Source organism: Equus quagga, chromosome 9, assembly GCF_021613505.1.
Source record: "Equus quagga isolate Etosha38 chromosome 9, UCLA_HA_Equagga_1.0, whole genome shotgun sequence".
Lineage (NCBI taxonomy): Eukaryota > Metazoa > Chordata > Mammalia > Perissodactyla > Equidae > Equus > Equus quagga.
The window spans coordinates 117,059,828-117,074,378 of record NC_060275.1 but is presented as its reverse complement, the minus strand read 5'-3'; the positions used below and the strand labels follow the sequence as shown (position 1 = coordinate 117,074,378).

Sequence of the window (14,551 nt, the reverse complement as noted above, 5' to 3'; positions counted from 1 at the left end):
TGTGTACTTTTGCTTTATCGCCACATTTGTGGATGGATCTGCGGAGGGAGATTTTATTAATGGAACTGCAAACCTGTCTTATTGTAGGACTATGAGCCCCAAGCATGTTGGGACTTGTTTCAGAAACCACACATGGTGCCCAGAACGAGAAGCAGACAAGGGAAGAAGGAGAAGTTGCCCATTAGGTGTAGCAGCAGCCTCACTGTCACTTCTTCAAAATCGCACAGCATCTCAAAGGGCAGAGACTCGCCCCTTCAAGGCTGTCATCTCCAACCAGCAACCTGGCTGTCATTTGCTAAATCTGCCCTGTGCTCTGATCATCTCATGGCCTTTGCTCTCAGCATCTGCCTCTGGGCCTGAGCGCACCACGCCAGCCCGTGAGCCATTTCTGTCTCGTGGCTGTGCCACACTGCTCCGCATTGATCTGTCGTTCCTGTGGCCCAGCTCTGAGCCTTGGCGTCCCCTTGCAAGGTACCCACCAAGGTCTACCACCCCCTGGACCTTCCTGGATTAGATCTTTCCTGGAACCTGACCAACCCTCCTCCCTTCTAGTCAGTCTCTGCTCTGAAGCATGAAAAAGGAGAAGCCCAAATAATTTGAAATATGTGGGCAGATTTTGAATTGAATGGCTTAAACCCGCTGTGTTCTAAATATGAAGTTTGAATTCCCTCCTCTGTGCTACCGCCGAGAGCACAAACGAGAGAAAGGGCGCGGAGATTAAATGTCCACAGTTAACAAGCGTTCCACCTGGGAAGACGACTTCCGTGCCAGCCGCTCTGTCTCTGGGTAGAGAAACAAGTCATTGTTCCAACAATCTGCATGCTAAAATACACGCTGAGGGCTCTTGCTTTCCACCTATCGGTGAGGCAGAGTTTGGAGATTTGCAGAACTGGCTGGAAGATTTCGGCTCTTTGATTCCTGCTCTGGAGAGTGAGAATCGTGGAGTTTTCTGAGTATCGTAGAAGGTAAAAGAAAAGTTGAATGTAGACCTCTTCCATCATCCAGGCAACTCAGACGTACAGAACCCTCCCAGGTGCTGGGTCCTCTGAGTGGGAAAGAGATAGCAGGGAGCGCGGCATTCCGGGGGAACACAGCAGTAAGCAAGGCACCCAAGGGATAACATGATGTGATCCCAGGCAGAGGAAGAGGGAGAAAGAGAATAAAGTCAAGCAAGTGGACAGGACACGATTCTCTGATTGAGAAGGTGTGTGTGATCAAATGTTGCATGAAAGGATGGGAAAAAATGAGGATGGCGTTGCCCGAGACTGTCTGATCAACAGTGATTTTTTTCTACAGTGACTTTTCAATGTCTAAAAGGGCGTTTCACAATCAGAGTGTCTGTCCCTACTAAGAGGGCTTGCCAAACGTTTGAGGCAGACAGAGTTCGAAAAAGAATAATCTACATTTCCATTGATTTAATCTGTCTTCATAAGTATATATTTAGTTTATTTTCAAATTCCAAATTGTATTGAAGGATAGATCATATTTGTACACTTATCAAACTGGATTTGGCTTAAAGGCATTTCAGAAACGCTAGCCAAATTCATTGCTTCTTTGGAGGGAACAGATAGAGAAAGCTAGAAAGTAAGAAGCTTTTATTTGAATTATTAAGAAGTAAAAATTGGAGATTCAAATTTCCCAAAAGAAATTAGCAGGAATCAATGGAAACTTTTCTATCCTAGAAACTTTACAGACCTGCAATTAATTTTGTTCATTAAAGAAACATTAACATGACAATAAATACTCTGGTCTTAGTCTGTAAAACAGTATCACGTGGTTACTGATTTGGAATTTTGTAATTTGGGAACTTGGGTTTTTTCATCTCATGAAGATAGAATGAGACAGCTGAACTAAAATTGCTCACTAGTGGAGTCATGATGTTAATTAGCTGTACATGGCAGGGTTTTCCGTTTGAATCTGTCCCAGGACATTAAGCACAGCAAACTGTGGTGTTTGCAACATTGTAGATGAGCTTCTTTATCTCTGAAAATTATCCAGACTTTTCCCAGACACTTTTGCAAAGAATAGGACTGGGTTCTCTTCTCCCATAATTTTTGTGAGTCTGATGGGCAGTGTGTCCAGTTATTCGAGGTATTTACAAATGAGATGCGGTAGGGAAAAACGAATCAGATTCGTCACAACAGATTTGCTGTACAGTTCTTGGTCTTCGGTCTGTAGAAATGCTAAACTCAGCTCAAGAGATGCAATCTTTTTTCTGGAAGGATCACTGGAACTATTTCCCCTGTAAATCAACTGGATTTGGAAGTAAAATTTAGAGCAAAGGGAATGTTGATGTTCATGTTGAATTCCTTCTTTACTGATCTGATACTACCAAATATTTTTTCCTTTTGTCTTATTTTTTCCAAAGTAATATGTATTAGTTTTCATTTAAATGTATTACATTTCATGTAAATTAAAGTTTTGTTGAAACTATAGGGCAATTTCTACATTCTAGGCATTGTTCTAAGTCCTTTATAAATATTAACTTATTCCATCCGCCTATCAGCCCTCTGGAGTAGGCTTTGTTTTTATCATGTCCATTATACAGATGGGAAAATGAAGTCTCCTGGAGGTTAGGAAACATATCCAGAGTCATATTCTGGCATTCTCCACTTTATTATTTACCTGACAAATATGTTAATTTAATATAATATTAATTGAATTAATTTAATATTTCAGTTTTTCTTTGTAGTATGTGGGCACTTATTAGCACACAACTGAATCTTACATCCTTAGAAAAAATCTAACACTTTGTCTTATAATAAGCACATTTAATCTATTTTATGTAGTGATAACATTTTTTACATCTTCTGTTGTCACATCTATGCCTTCTGATTTTCGTTTTTCTGTTGCTATTCTAGTTTTTCCTATATATTCAAAATCTTTTTACTTTTTTCTTCTCATATATTCTTATTTTTATCCCCAGTATTTACTTTCAACTTTTCAAAAAGATTTGAGCCTAATTTTATGATCTTCAAATTTACGAATGAAGAGTATATGTTGACTTTCTCATCTGTAGGATAAAATTTCAGAAGAATTTCACTTTACATTTCTGCCCCACCTTCTCTTTCTTTCGTTTTTTTTTTTTTTTTTGAGGAAGATTACCCCTGAGTCAACTACTGCCAGTCCTCCTCTTTTTTCTAAGGCATCCTGGCCCTGAGCTAACATCCATGCCCATCTTCCTCTACTTTATATGTGGGACGCCTACCACAGCATGGTGTGCCAAGCGGTGCCACGTCCACACCCGGGATCTGAACCCGCGAACTCCAGGCCACCAAGAAGTGGAACGTGTGAACTTAATCGCTGCACGGCTGGGCCGGCCCCGCTCATCTTCTCTTTCTGTTCCTTGAAAGTATTATGTAAATATGAAACATACTATTTAATTAACCTCATTATTTTATACATAACATATGCCACATATTTTTTTTCAATAATCATCCTTGTCATTTTGTAATGTCAGCAGGTATCTAAACTCTTTTTGTCTATTTTAATGCTAAACACTACTTTTAATATCATATCTCCCCAAAAACAAGCACATAAATATATGGACCTTTCCAAAGCTGAAAAAAAATCTACATACTTATAATGTTTCAGGCAAAATTAATGACAAACTGCATAGCCAGTCTCACCCTGAAAAATCCCAAGGGCAAGAACACCTGATGACACTATAAGGATGCAGGCTGAGGAGCAAAAGAGGCGACAGATAAAATAATAGACACAACCTGGCCTCCAGACATCTCTGAACTTGAATGCCAGATCACAAGGGTGACATGTTTGAAAGAAAAATTCTGTGGTTTGGAAATTTTACTCCAAGTTAATTTTGTCATAATGCAGGGAACAGAAATACATTGTCGAATGTGCACTGTCTACCCCTGGTGTCCCTCCCCAATGAGGATGTGACTTGAGTTCAAATTCTTCCCTTGTCTTTCTAGGGGACACCACTCCATTGTTGGACTCCACCCCTCGGTAGCTGGAGAGACCCTGCTGGAGCAGCTCGCCCATCAGTAAGGACACAGGGTGAGCCTAGATCCGGGAGGAGGGAGTGGAAACAACTTCCTGATGGGGCTGCCACTTAGGAATTCATGGAAGGATTTGCTATCCAGAAAAATAAAGGGAATTAAGAAAAAAATAAGGAAGGAAAATGGAAAAGAACAAACATTTTTATAAAAAGGAAATGAGAGAAGAGTGATGGAGATGGTGAGGGGTCTCCCACGGGCACCTTACTCTGGACCACGGAGTGGTGGCTCCGCTCCTGTGGGTCCCAGGCCAGTCACGGAGATGATGGACACCAGGAGTACTGGGGGATCTGGGATTCCCTTCCCAGAGGAACTGGGGGCTCGGTCTCTACTCCCACTGAATTGCTCTCTAGACCAGACAAAATGGCGCACTGATGCTTACGCTCTGTGGTGAGGCAAATGCAGAGGTTGTGGCTGGCATCCAGAAGCTTTCAAAGCAATTTGGCAGAGTCATTGAATAACACTTGAATCAATTAATTTTACAAATGAGGATCTATATTGTATGTCTACTTCATTTCATTGTTCTAGTAATTGCTTCTTACTTCATTAAAAAAATGTGCTGAGTTTGGGAACTAAAAACTGGCTCATCACTACATATTGTTTGAAAAGCAATGTTCTGGATGTTAACTTTTTTATGTTTGTGCCTCCTCAAGACTCATGTTAATATTATTTTTCCTAAAATTTACTAGGAACAAACTCCCAGTTACTGCATGAGTAACAGCCTCGTATCATGCCTTATTTCACTGTACTGCTGTTAAAATGACACAGTCCATAAACGGTGCACGCTAAACAAGAAATTCCTTGAAATAAAGTTGTTTCAGAACTGTATTTTCCATTCACACAACTGTTAAAGGGGGCTGGTCCATCCCTTCTCCTTCCCAAAGGAAGCTCTTTGAGTTGTAGCACTCCTGGCTCCCTTCCCTCCCTCTGCCCCCCAAGGCTCCCAGGAAGGGGAGTCACTTACCCGACCTGAGCTGGGAAGAAGAATCTGTGCACCACAGCTCCTCCCCTCCCTCTGCCCTCTTGGGAGCTGTTAGACCCTGGGGACATGTGTCCTTAATTTTGTTTGTCCCTGTGGTGGTGTGTAGACACTGCCTTTCAAAAGGGTGTGGGCTGGAAGGCCTAAAGTTTGGAGGAAGCAAATTTAATGTCAGGAATATTGACAGTTATATATATATATATATATATATATATAAAATTAATTTGTGGGTGCAACATGTATATGTGGAGAGGGCTTAGTGTTGGCTTTGGGGTTTGTATTTTAGCGACTGACCATGTTTGGGGCTTTTAGAGTCTGCAGAGGTCTTTGTTAGCCCATTTCATTTTTTTCACCAGTGCTAACTGATGTGTTTCTGCTAGAGCAAGAATCAGAGGTGCTAAGCTTCAGGCTCCTTGCTACTTTGACTTTGGTGGGTGGCTCAGGTTTGGAGACTTTGTCCAAGGGCACACAGGATCTGAAAAGGAAAGGTTGAGGCTGGAGTGAAGACGGGAGGTGCTCGGCCAAGGTGTAGACTGTAGACCTCAGAATGTGCACTCCTTGCAAGTGCAGGCTTTGCTGGCAAACATGGCTAGGGTGAGGATGCCATTTTAGGTGTTTCTACATCAGGGAAAGGCTAGAGGGAAGACTTCAGGACGCAAACCAAGGAGATCCCTTCAGAGGAAGCAGGATGCAGGAGACCATTGAGCAGCACAGAAACATTCCCTGAAAACCTTTGTCAAGGATTTTTTTTCCATATGGAATTCAGTCTATCCTTTTTTCTCGCTTCCCTATACTCTCTGAACATTATAGCCCCTGCTATGGATAGTCCTGCTCAATACTTTCTGCCCATCGTGAATTCATTCCTCTAATGGTTTACAGACCGAGATGGTTAGCGGTGAATCACAGCGGTCAGATTAACATATGAGCGTTTCATTAAATTAAGGGCGTTCAATTTAAAACACACTCTTAATGTTGAGAGAATGCATTTACCGTATTTTTCTTACCTTAGAAAAATGGAAGACTGGCAACCCAATGTTGGGTTTCTTTTAGAATTTTCAATTGGAAATTTTACTAGCCCACGAAATCTAAAACTCTGTCCTACATTCACTATGGTCTGTTCTAGTCATCGAAGTACTTACCTATAATATCTTGATTACTCTAAATTGTGTTTGTGCACATTACCTAATTTCCAACTTCTACTAATCCTCTCTCTTAAATGAACTTAACATCTGTCCATGTTTTCGTAATCCCATAGTCACCAGGCTTATTAGGGCCACCACCATGTCTCACTTGCTTTTTGATAAATTAGCCCATATTGGTCTCTCCCTCACTAGCCTTGGCATCTATCATCCATTCCCCACTCTGATCATGCGACTACCTAAGTCAACTCCTTTAGTAGTGCACCGTGACCTCCTCATCCAGGCAGAGATGGTCCATTCAGAAAAATCAAATGAGCAGCCCACAGGAGGATGGGATGGAGAAGAGGCTGGCAGTAAATTGGGCATATGTGAGGTGAGTTCCCTTAAATCTCCCAGAGGCAGAGCGGGAAGAACACTGGCAACAGCGCACATTGGGAATGAAAACTTTTATGTTCCAGAATGATTCTGAGTCCTGGAGAGATGCCACTGCAGTAGACCAGGGGGATGTTTGGTAAAAGCCTGTTAGAGAGGGGAGTCAGACCTGAGCCAGAAGAACCAACTGTGGTTGTAGGAACTGGATCGCACAGCCACAACACTGGCTATGGAAGAGGGCACAGACGATGCTCCAGCCAGGCTGGCAACACCCCCAAGTGTGGACAGCTCCTGTTTGAGAATAGAGAAGGCTCAAAAACACAAGTGGGGCAAAGTACAAAAAGTTCTGCCCAGTGATGGCGGGAAACGGCCTTTGGGAGATTCAGAGGCAGAGAGTCTACGTGGAACGACCTCCTTCAGAAGCCAGGAGCTTTCAGGAGACTCTTAGTATCCCTTATCCAGAAAAGGACCTGTCTCCCATGAAACAAGAACATGAAATCTTGACCAAGTGCAGTAACCAACACTGACATACCCCAAAGTAGAAAGTGATGCATATGAGAAAGAACGGTAGTGAAAAACATAGAGAACAATCTACTCATTTAACAAATATGTATTGGTCATGAAAACTAACTACACAGTAATAAATTATAAACACCATAAGTGGAGCAAGTCAAAAGGGGAAGCAGCACTCTGAAAAAAATCAAGAAATAAACTTTAATATGACTCAGATAATATAGGAAATAAAAGGGGAGAAAGATCAAGTTGATGTCAGAAGATGCTTAAAGCATGTGGATAACTGGCTTCCACATCAAACGGAACAGAATCAGGACTCCGAGAGATACCAGATAAACTCTATTCTAGGATATCATTGAACCATGAGCCCAACCAGGAATGACAGGGCAGGATGGAGGAGCATCGAGAGAAGGTGTGGAAAGATGCTCTGTAACGTTAAATAAATATACATCAAGGTTGCAAAATACAACTCCGATACAAGAAGGTGGTTAAGTTTGCATGCTCCACTTCAGCGGCCCAGACTTCATGGGTTTGGATCCTAGGCATGGACCTACACGCCACTCACCAAGCCATGCTCAGGCAGCATCCCACATAGAAAATAGAGGAAGATTGGTACAGATGGTAGCTCAGGGACAACCTTCCTCATCAAAAAAAAATAAGAAACATCAAATTGGGAAAAATAAATTTTTCAATTGAGGAAATGCAGATAAGAAAGAAAACTAGGGGAAAAAATAACCCACAGACTTAAATAGGAAAGACATATTTACATTGACAAGTATTATCATGTGTCAGCAAAATTATTCCAAGGTAGCCCACATTAACAGATGCATTTTTTTTCCCTTAGGTCACACTGGTTTATAAAATTAAATAAATTTCAAGTGTACATCGTTATATTTTGACTTCTGTATAGACTGCATCGTGTTCCCCACCAAAAGTCTAGTTGCCATCTGTCACCATACACATGTGCCCCTTTACCCCTTTTGCCCTCTCCCCATGCCATATCCATCTGGTAACCACCAATCTCTTCTCTGTATCTAGGTGTTTGCTTGTTGTTGTTGTTGTTGTTTTGTAATCTTAAACAAATGTCTCAAGTCCAAAAATAAAGAAAAAATAGGATGCAAGGTAACCATTCACACGGCCCCCTGTATTTCTTCATAACATGCAACCACTCTTGAGAGTACTCGTTCAATGCTGGTCTTCCCCACTGAGTAAGAAGCTCAATGAAGAATGGGCCTCCATGGTGGATTTTTAGTAAGTACATAGTTATTCACAATTAATCACAATTAATGAATGACTAATAATACAAGGGGCAAGAGAAACTATTCTAAAATGATTAAAACTCTTGATGAAGTGAACTATTTTCTAGGAAAATATAAATTGAAAAATTCTTCAAGAAGTAGAACAGATTCAAGAAGAATAAAACACATTGATTAGGCAAAAAGTTATCTCCAAAACATGTCGGACTCCAATAATTTTAAAAGTGTGTACTATCAAATCTTGAAGGAACAGAGAATTACCATTTGTTTAAAATGCTCCAGAGCATAGAAGTCACTTGGAAAATTTTCCAGTTAATTTTATTAAGTTAACAAAACACTGAAAAGCAAAACCTAAAAAGGAGCTCCTGCACATGCATGTTTTCCTCATCTCCTCATCTCCCCACTGTGAGGGACAGATTCCTGCCCCAGAATTATGGGGACGGCCAAACAATGGCACCCAACCCTGGACAGCAGATGGATAGCACTTTATTAGTCACATAAACTCACAGCCCAGAGGAGAGGGACTCCACATACCACCTAGGGCCACACAGGGAACAGAGGAACGAACACCCCGGGCTGTGGGAGGCAAGCTTTGTAGTATCAACAGGGTGGGGTGCCCGTGGGCTGCAGTGGGGGTCATGATTGGCTTGTTCGAATGATTCTACCCAGCCAGCAAGGACCCTAAACTCACCCCATAGGGGTAAGCAGGATCTGTGCCTCCTCCATGTCTCTACTTCTCAAACAGCTCAACCCACCCATTTTCTGTCTCTCTAGAAATTCTCTTAGAATTAAAAAAAATCAAATAATACACACATCGCTTGATAACTTACTTTAAATTATAGATAGATGTATATATATATATATATACACACACATATCCTTGTATGAACATTCAAGCCAAACTGTCATTGTACAGACACACCTATGTGTGCACTCTCACACACACAAAGCATTTCAAACTGGGATCACTTCAATGGGATCAGGCTATTTCAGAGGCCGGGTTACACAACCATCTCCCCCTGATGGACACTCAGCGAGTCCCACAGCTGTCACCCTCCCTCCCTTCCTTCCTGGGAGCCACCTGGTGAGATTCCCCTCGCCAGCTCTGCCTCACCCTGGGCTGCTGGTGGAATCCTCCAAAGAGCTTTCACAGTGCAGACGCCCAGGCCAACCCCAGCCCCAGGGCATCAGCTCTGGTGGTGGGCCACGTCAAAAATTTCCTTTTCTAATTTCTTCACATGCTGTTTTCCACACTGTGGAGGTGTACTTGCTGTGTGAAGTCCTATAAACCACCTTTTAGAAAAGCGTCCTGAGACTGGCCGGTGTGACCTGCCTGGCATCAGGTAACGCTGCTCCTGCCCCCTCCCCCTACTTCAGTGGCCAGTTGTGAGTCCAGGCTGTCACCTGTGCTGTTGACGGTCCTGCTATAGATGGGAGGTTCCAACAACCATCCTCGGGTTCAATTAATTTGCTAGAGGAGCTCACAGAACTCAGAGGAAAATTTCACTGACTAGATTATTGGTTTATTATAAAAGGACATGACTCAGGAGCAACCAGATGGGAGAGATGCACAGGGCCAGGCGTGGGCAAGGGACGTGGAGCTCCCACGCTTGCTCCATTCTCCCCGCACCTCCATGACTTCATCAGCTCTTCCCACCAAGTCCTTCTGGGTTTACTGGAGGCTTCATTACACAGGAGTGATTGATTAAGTCATTAGTCACCGGTGAGTGATTTGACCTCCCGCTCCTCTCCTCTACAGAGCAGGGAGGTGGGATGGAAAGTTACTACCCTCCAATCACGTGCTTGGTTCTCCCGGCAACCAACCCCCATCCTCAGGTGCCAAGTTACCTCATTAACATAATAAAACACACCTTATTGCTCTCATCACTTAGGAAATTCCAAGTGTTTTAGGTGTTCTGTGCTAGAAATAGGAGTAAGACCAAATATACATCTTACCAGAAATCACAAATCACATTACTCCTCCGTGTCCCATGGCCTTTCTTACACCCACTCCACCAGTTCCCCTCATCTCAGCTCCCAACTGGACCCCAGAGCTGGAGTTTGCCTTCCGTCCCTGTCATCTAGAGATGTTATCTTTCTTCAAAATGGAAAGAGATGCATTTTGGTATTACTCAAAAAAAAAAAAGAAATCCTAAAAGTGAATCCCTTTATATCAGCCATTCTTTCATTCCATCTTTTTGAACTTATAAAAAGAGAGCCCCTGGGTTTCTTCAGGGGATCTTAGCTAGACCCAGAGAATCTGACTCCCTTTCAGGTTACACTCAACATAATTAGAGACAATTAGAGATCCCCATTTACCATCAGGCAACGTCCTGTCCCCAGGACAAAGACAACCTCTGCCGCCTGCAGAACCCTTACCAGACCCTGGCGCTCCCCACAACCCCAGCCTCCAGTTTCCATCTGCAAGCCTGCTTCCCTGTCCACTGAGGCAGACAATTGTCAAGAACTGGGGGAGGGGGAGGCAGGCGTTTTAAGGCCACCCCAATGCAGGACTTTATGTAAAAACGTTTGCACTTCTGAAGACTATTTTCAAATAAATGAATATGAGAGAGAGAGGAGAGAAATGTGGAACAGGAGCCAGCCTCTACACGGCCAGCGGGGGTTCTGCTGTCCTGGCCCAGGATGCCTGACACTTTAGGCCTGCCAAAAGCAAGAGGCACCTACAGGCTCAGGGCTAGCTGGGCAAAGGAGGCCAGACACCACTGCCACCATTTCCCTGTCCACCCTGTTCTCCAAAATGTGCAAAACACGCAAAGCTGAGCTAAACAGAACATGAGGGACACTGGAACCACTGGAGCAGGAGTGCAGAGCCCAGGCCCAGCAGGAGGTAAGTGGTCAAGGAGGTGGGAGCGCAGCCAGTGGAGCAGAAGGTCACAGACACCAATCTGCGCGTGCACTCATGCACTGGCACACACTTGCACTCAAGCACAAGCATACAGACATGCTCACATGTGCACAGACAAGCAGGCATTGATGCACGCACGTGCACACACAAGCTCATGTACACCTGCGCCCGCATTCAAATGCACACGTGTGACTGCACACGAAAAACGCCATGGAGAGATATGGAACACCAGCTGGGCCTGTTGCCAGGGCAGTGGCAGCGCGCCTGCTGCTTCCTCGGCCCCCTCGCACTGCCGGCATAGCAGCCCAGCCCTGGCCCAGCCCGGACCGACCCGCGGCCCCGAGGCCTCCTGATCCATGGGCAGCACCCAGGCCCCCAGCGGCCCCAGGTCAGGCACTGGAGAATAGACCAGTTCAGGGTGGCCGCAGCCATGACCCCGGGGCCAGGAGCTCAGCCACCTCCCGGGGCAGACTGCGCGGAAGACTGAGCTCTCCCGACCCCGTCGTCTCCCATCACTTCACACGCCCGAGAGCGACGCACATTCGTGTATACGCAGATCTGCACGGACCCAGAGGTCCGGACGCCGCACCTGGCAGGCGGCAGGTGTTTGGCCTTGGGCCCTGCAGGTCCGGCCCTCCGGGCGGGGATTGAGAAGAACAGGGAGCAGTGTAACGAGGGGCCAGTCCAGCAGCAGGACACAGGTCTGGAGGGCGCCCGAGCGGGCGGCCCAACCTGCTCACCTCCCCGCGCCCCGGGGCCCCTTCTCCACCGGCGCACCCACGGGGTGGCCCGCGAGGCGCAGACTGCGGCCCGGGGAGCGTCCTGGTCCTCCCCAATCCTCCTGCCCTCGCGCCCCACCCCGCCGCCCCCTTTCTCCTGCCTCCTCCCTCCTTTCTCCTCTCCTGTCCTCCACCCGTTCTCCCCTCCTCCCGTCTCCCCCTGCCTGCGCTCCCCCTCCCCCCTCTCCCACGGTGCGGGCGGGTGCTCCGCCGCCGCCGCCACTCCGCCCCCCGCGCGGCGCGGAGCCGCAGTAATAACTTCAGCGCGGGCGGTGGAGTCAGTGAGGGCAATCCTCCTGCGCGCCGGTCGAGTCGGGTCATCCGTGCCCACTTGCACCCTGCCGGGTTGGGGACCATCCCACGACCCCGGGGCCCTCCGAGCGCCGCTGGATGAAGCCCTGCGTTCTGCCTGCAGAGGCGCAGCGCCGGCAGGGCGCGCGAGGCGGCCGGGCCATGCGGGGCCCCGGCTGTGCAGCGTTCTGGGTGCTGCTGCTGGCACAGGTGGGTGTGCAGGTGAGTCCCCCGCAGCGGGGGCAGGGTCCCCCGCGGCTCCCCTCTCGCAGTGCCCCGTCTCACCGAGGTGTCGCCGCTGTTTTCCAGCAGGCACCTGCGTGCGCCGTGGGACCCGCAGCGGCCTCGCCGGGGAGCCCCAGCGTCCGGCGTCCTCCCGGTGCCGCGGAGCGGCCGGGCTGGGTGGAAAAGGGCGGTAAGTCCGCGGGGAGAGGCGGGGTTCTAATCTGTGCAATGTGGCAGCTCATAAACTCCCTAATTCTGCTTTACACGGTGCTGCGAAAGTTCAGACGCTGTGAACTCACTTTTAAGACGCTCTGTGCTTCCTTACTGTACGAGCGAACACCCGTGAGTGGACTTTCGCCAATATTTATTTTGTATTCCCTTGTAAAACACTAACAGCTGATCAATCTGTAACCAGAAACATTAGGAAAAGGCAAGGAAATATATTTTATTCACAATTTAAAGAGCCAAGGAAGAACCTAGAGGTTGTGTCAATGTGCTCATCAAAGCAATTATAGAGTGTTACTCCTTTCTCCACGCTCTCCTCTTCATCCTCCACCCCTTCCTCCTCCTCCTGATTTTCATTCTGAAGTCTCTCTCTCTTTCACTATCAGAAGACCGTCATTTTTGCTCAATAATTATCATCTTAGTATCAAAGTTGCTGCTCTTCAAGAACTGGGACCTGACTGAAACGTAATAGTGCATAGAGTTGGGTAATTAGCCTCCTGTGACATCACAAGCAATGTCCATGTCCTCTGCTTGGTTTGGCATAAAAACAAGTCTGACCCTTTTGCAATGTAGGGTTTACTGCTCACAAGCGGCGTGTGTGAATTTCGTGTCTCCTCCGAATGGACCTGTGTCCTGGGCTGCATCAGGGTCAATCAGAGAGCAGGTGTGGAACGTCACTTGCTGGGTGGCGTTTCTCTGAACCCTAATCCTTTGGCAATTGCTACATATTATTACTTTGTATCATTTCTAATAATCAATTTCCATCAGATATTAATAATGACTTTTAGAGGAAGGACTAAGTTTGATTATTCCAAAATTATCTTCAGAAAAATCTAGAAAATTAAAGAGTTTATAATTCAAAATTCCTGTATATAGTCCCTTCGTCTTGATAAAATTACATAAAACCAAGAATATAGTATTTGCATTAACTATTGGAAGTGTCTGCTATAGAGACATATAAATGAACGTATAAGTAGTCTATAAATAAAGTGATAAATCAGATGCATGCTGGAACATAGGACCTCTTCAGGACCACCAGAGGGCGCTAGATGTAAATGATATAAAATGTTTATAAATTACTTGCCCTGAGTCTGTGCAAGAGAAAGTTAATTATCTGTTTAAAAGCTCAGCTTCTTGGGGTTGCCTTTGTCTCCCTTAACGTTTCTCTGAGGATGCATTCTACAATATAATTATCCATATTGGAACTTAATTGCCCAACTTTTTTCAAAAAGATTTTTGTAAAAATTCCAGTTCTCAAAAATCATGAAAATTCCTGAAGGTCTCAGAAGGTTTTCAGAGTACTTTGTAGCATTTATGAAGTTTTCTTTCAGAGAGGAGCATTTCAGACAGAGAAACATTTATTTCCAGGAGAAGAAGCCAAGAGTTCCTGCCTAAAAGTGCTCCCCACCCCAGAGGATGCACTCCTGGGAGCTGGACTCCAGCCTGGCTGGCATGCCGCTCTGTACACCTGGCACCTCAGCTAGTGTCAGAAGCCTGGTGTTTCCATGACAACCACTTACCTCGCTTGGCTAGAAACTGAAGAGGAAGGTGCAACCATCATCAGTGAAGTTCTAGCTTAGTGGACACACCAGCCTCATCCTGCATTTGTGTGTGTTTTACGTCTTCTGAGTTCAGAGAGTGCGTGTCACTGGAAGGCTTCTGCACAACCAGAGCAAAGAGCCTTTTTGCTCAGCAGAGTTACCTCTTGATCTAGAATAAAACTGGAGTGCACCATGTGACACTGGGGTCAGTTTACTGTTGGATATCTAGGTGTTCATTGTAAAAACTGGCTCTGAAATAACTCTTTTGGCCATGAGTTTTGTTTGACACAGATTTCAAACTATATTGCAAATTTTGCTAGTGTCTGAAATAATTATGCAATAGCAAAGA

At 45.5% G+C, this 14,551-nt stretch overlaps 1 protein-coding gene across 4 annotated transcripts in view; it reads left to right on the top strand.

Annotated features, from left to right (window-relative positions):
• The first annotated feature begins 11,686 nt into the window (after positions 1–11,686).
• ADAMTS16 (ADAM metallopeptidase with thrombospondin type 1 motif 16) overlaps positions 11,687–14,551 on the top strand; it is a 156,554-nt gene continuing 153,689 nt past the window's right edge. Inside the window, exons 1-2 of one of the 4 annotated variants that reach the window (XM_046672470.1) lie at positions 11,687–12,421; positions 12,524–12,626. In XM_046672470.1, the coding sequence (XP_046528426.1) occupies positions 12,311–12,421; positions 12,524–12,626 (214 nt within the window). In that variant the 5' untranslated portion in view covers positions 11,687–12,310. Of the gene's footprint in view, positions 12,434–12,520; positions 12,627–14,551 lie in introns of all 4 variants that reach the window. The other 3 variants (XM_046672469.1, XM_046672468.1, XM_046672467.1) reach the window with 3 other exon arrangements.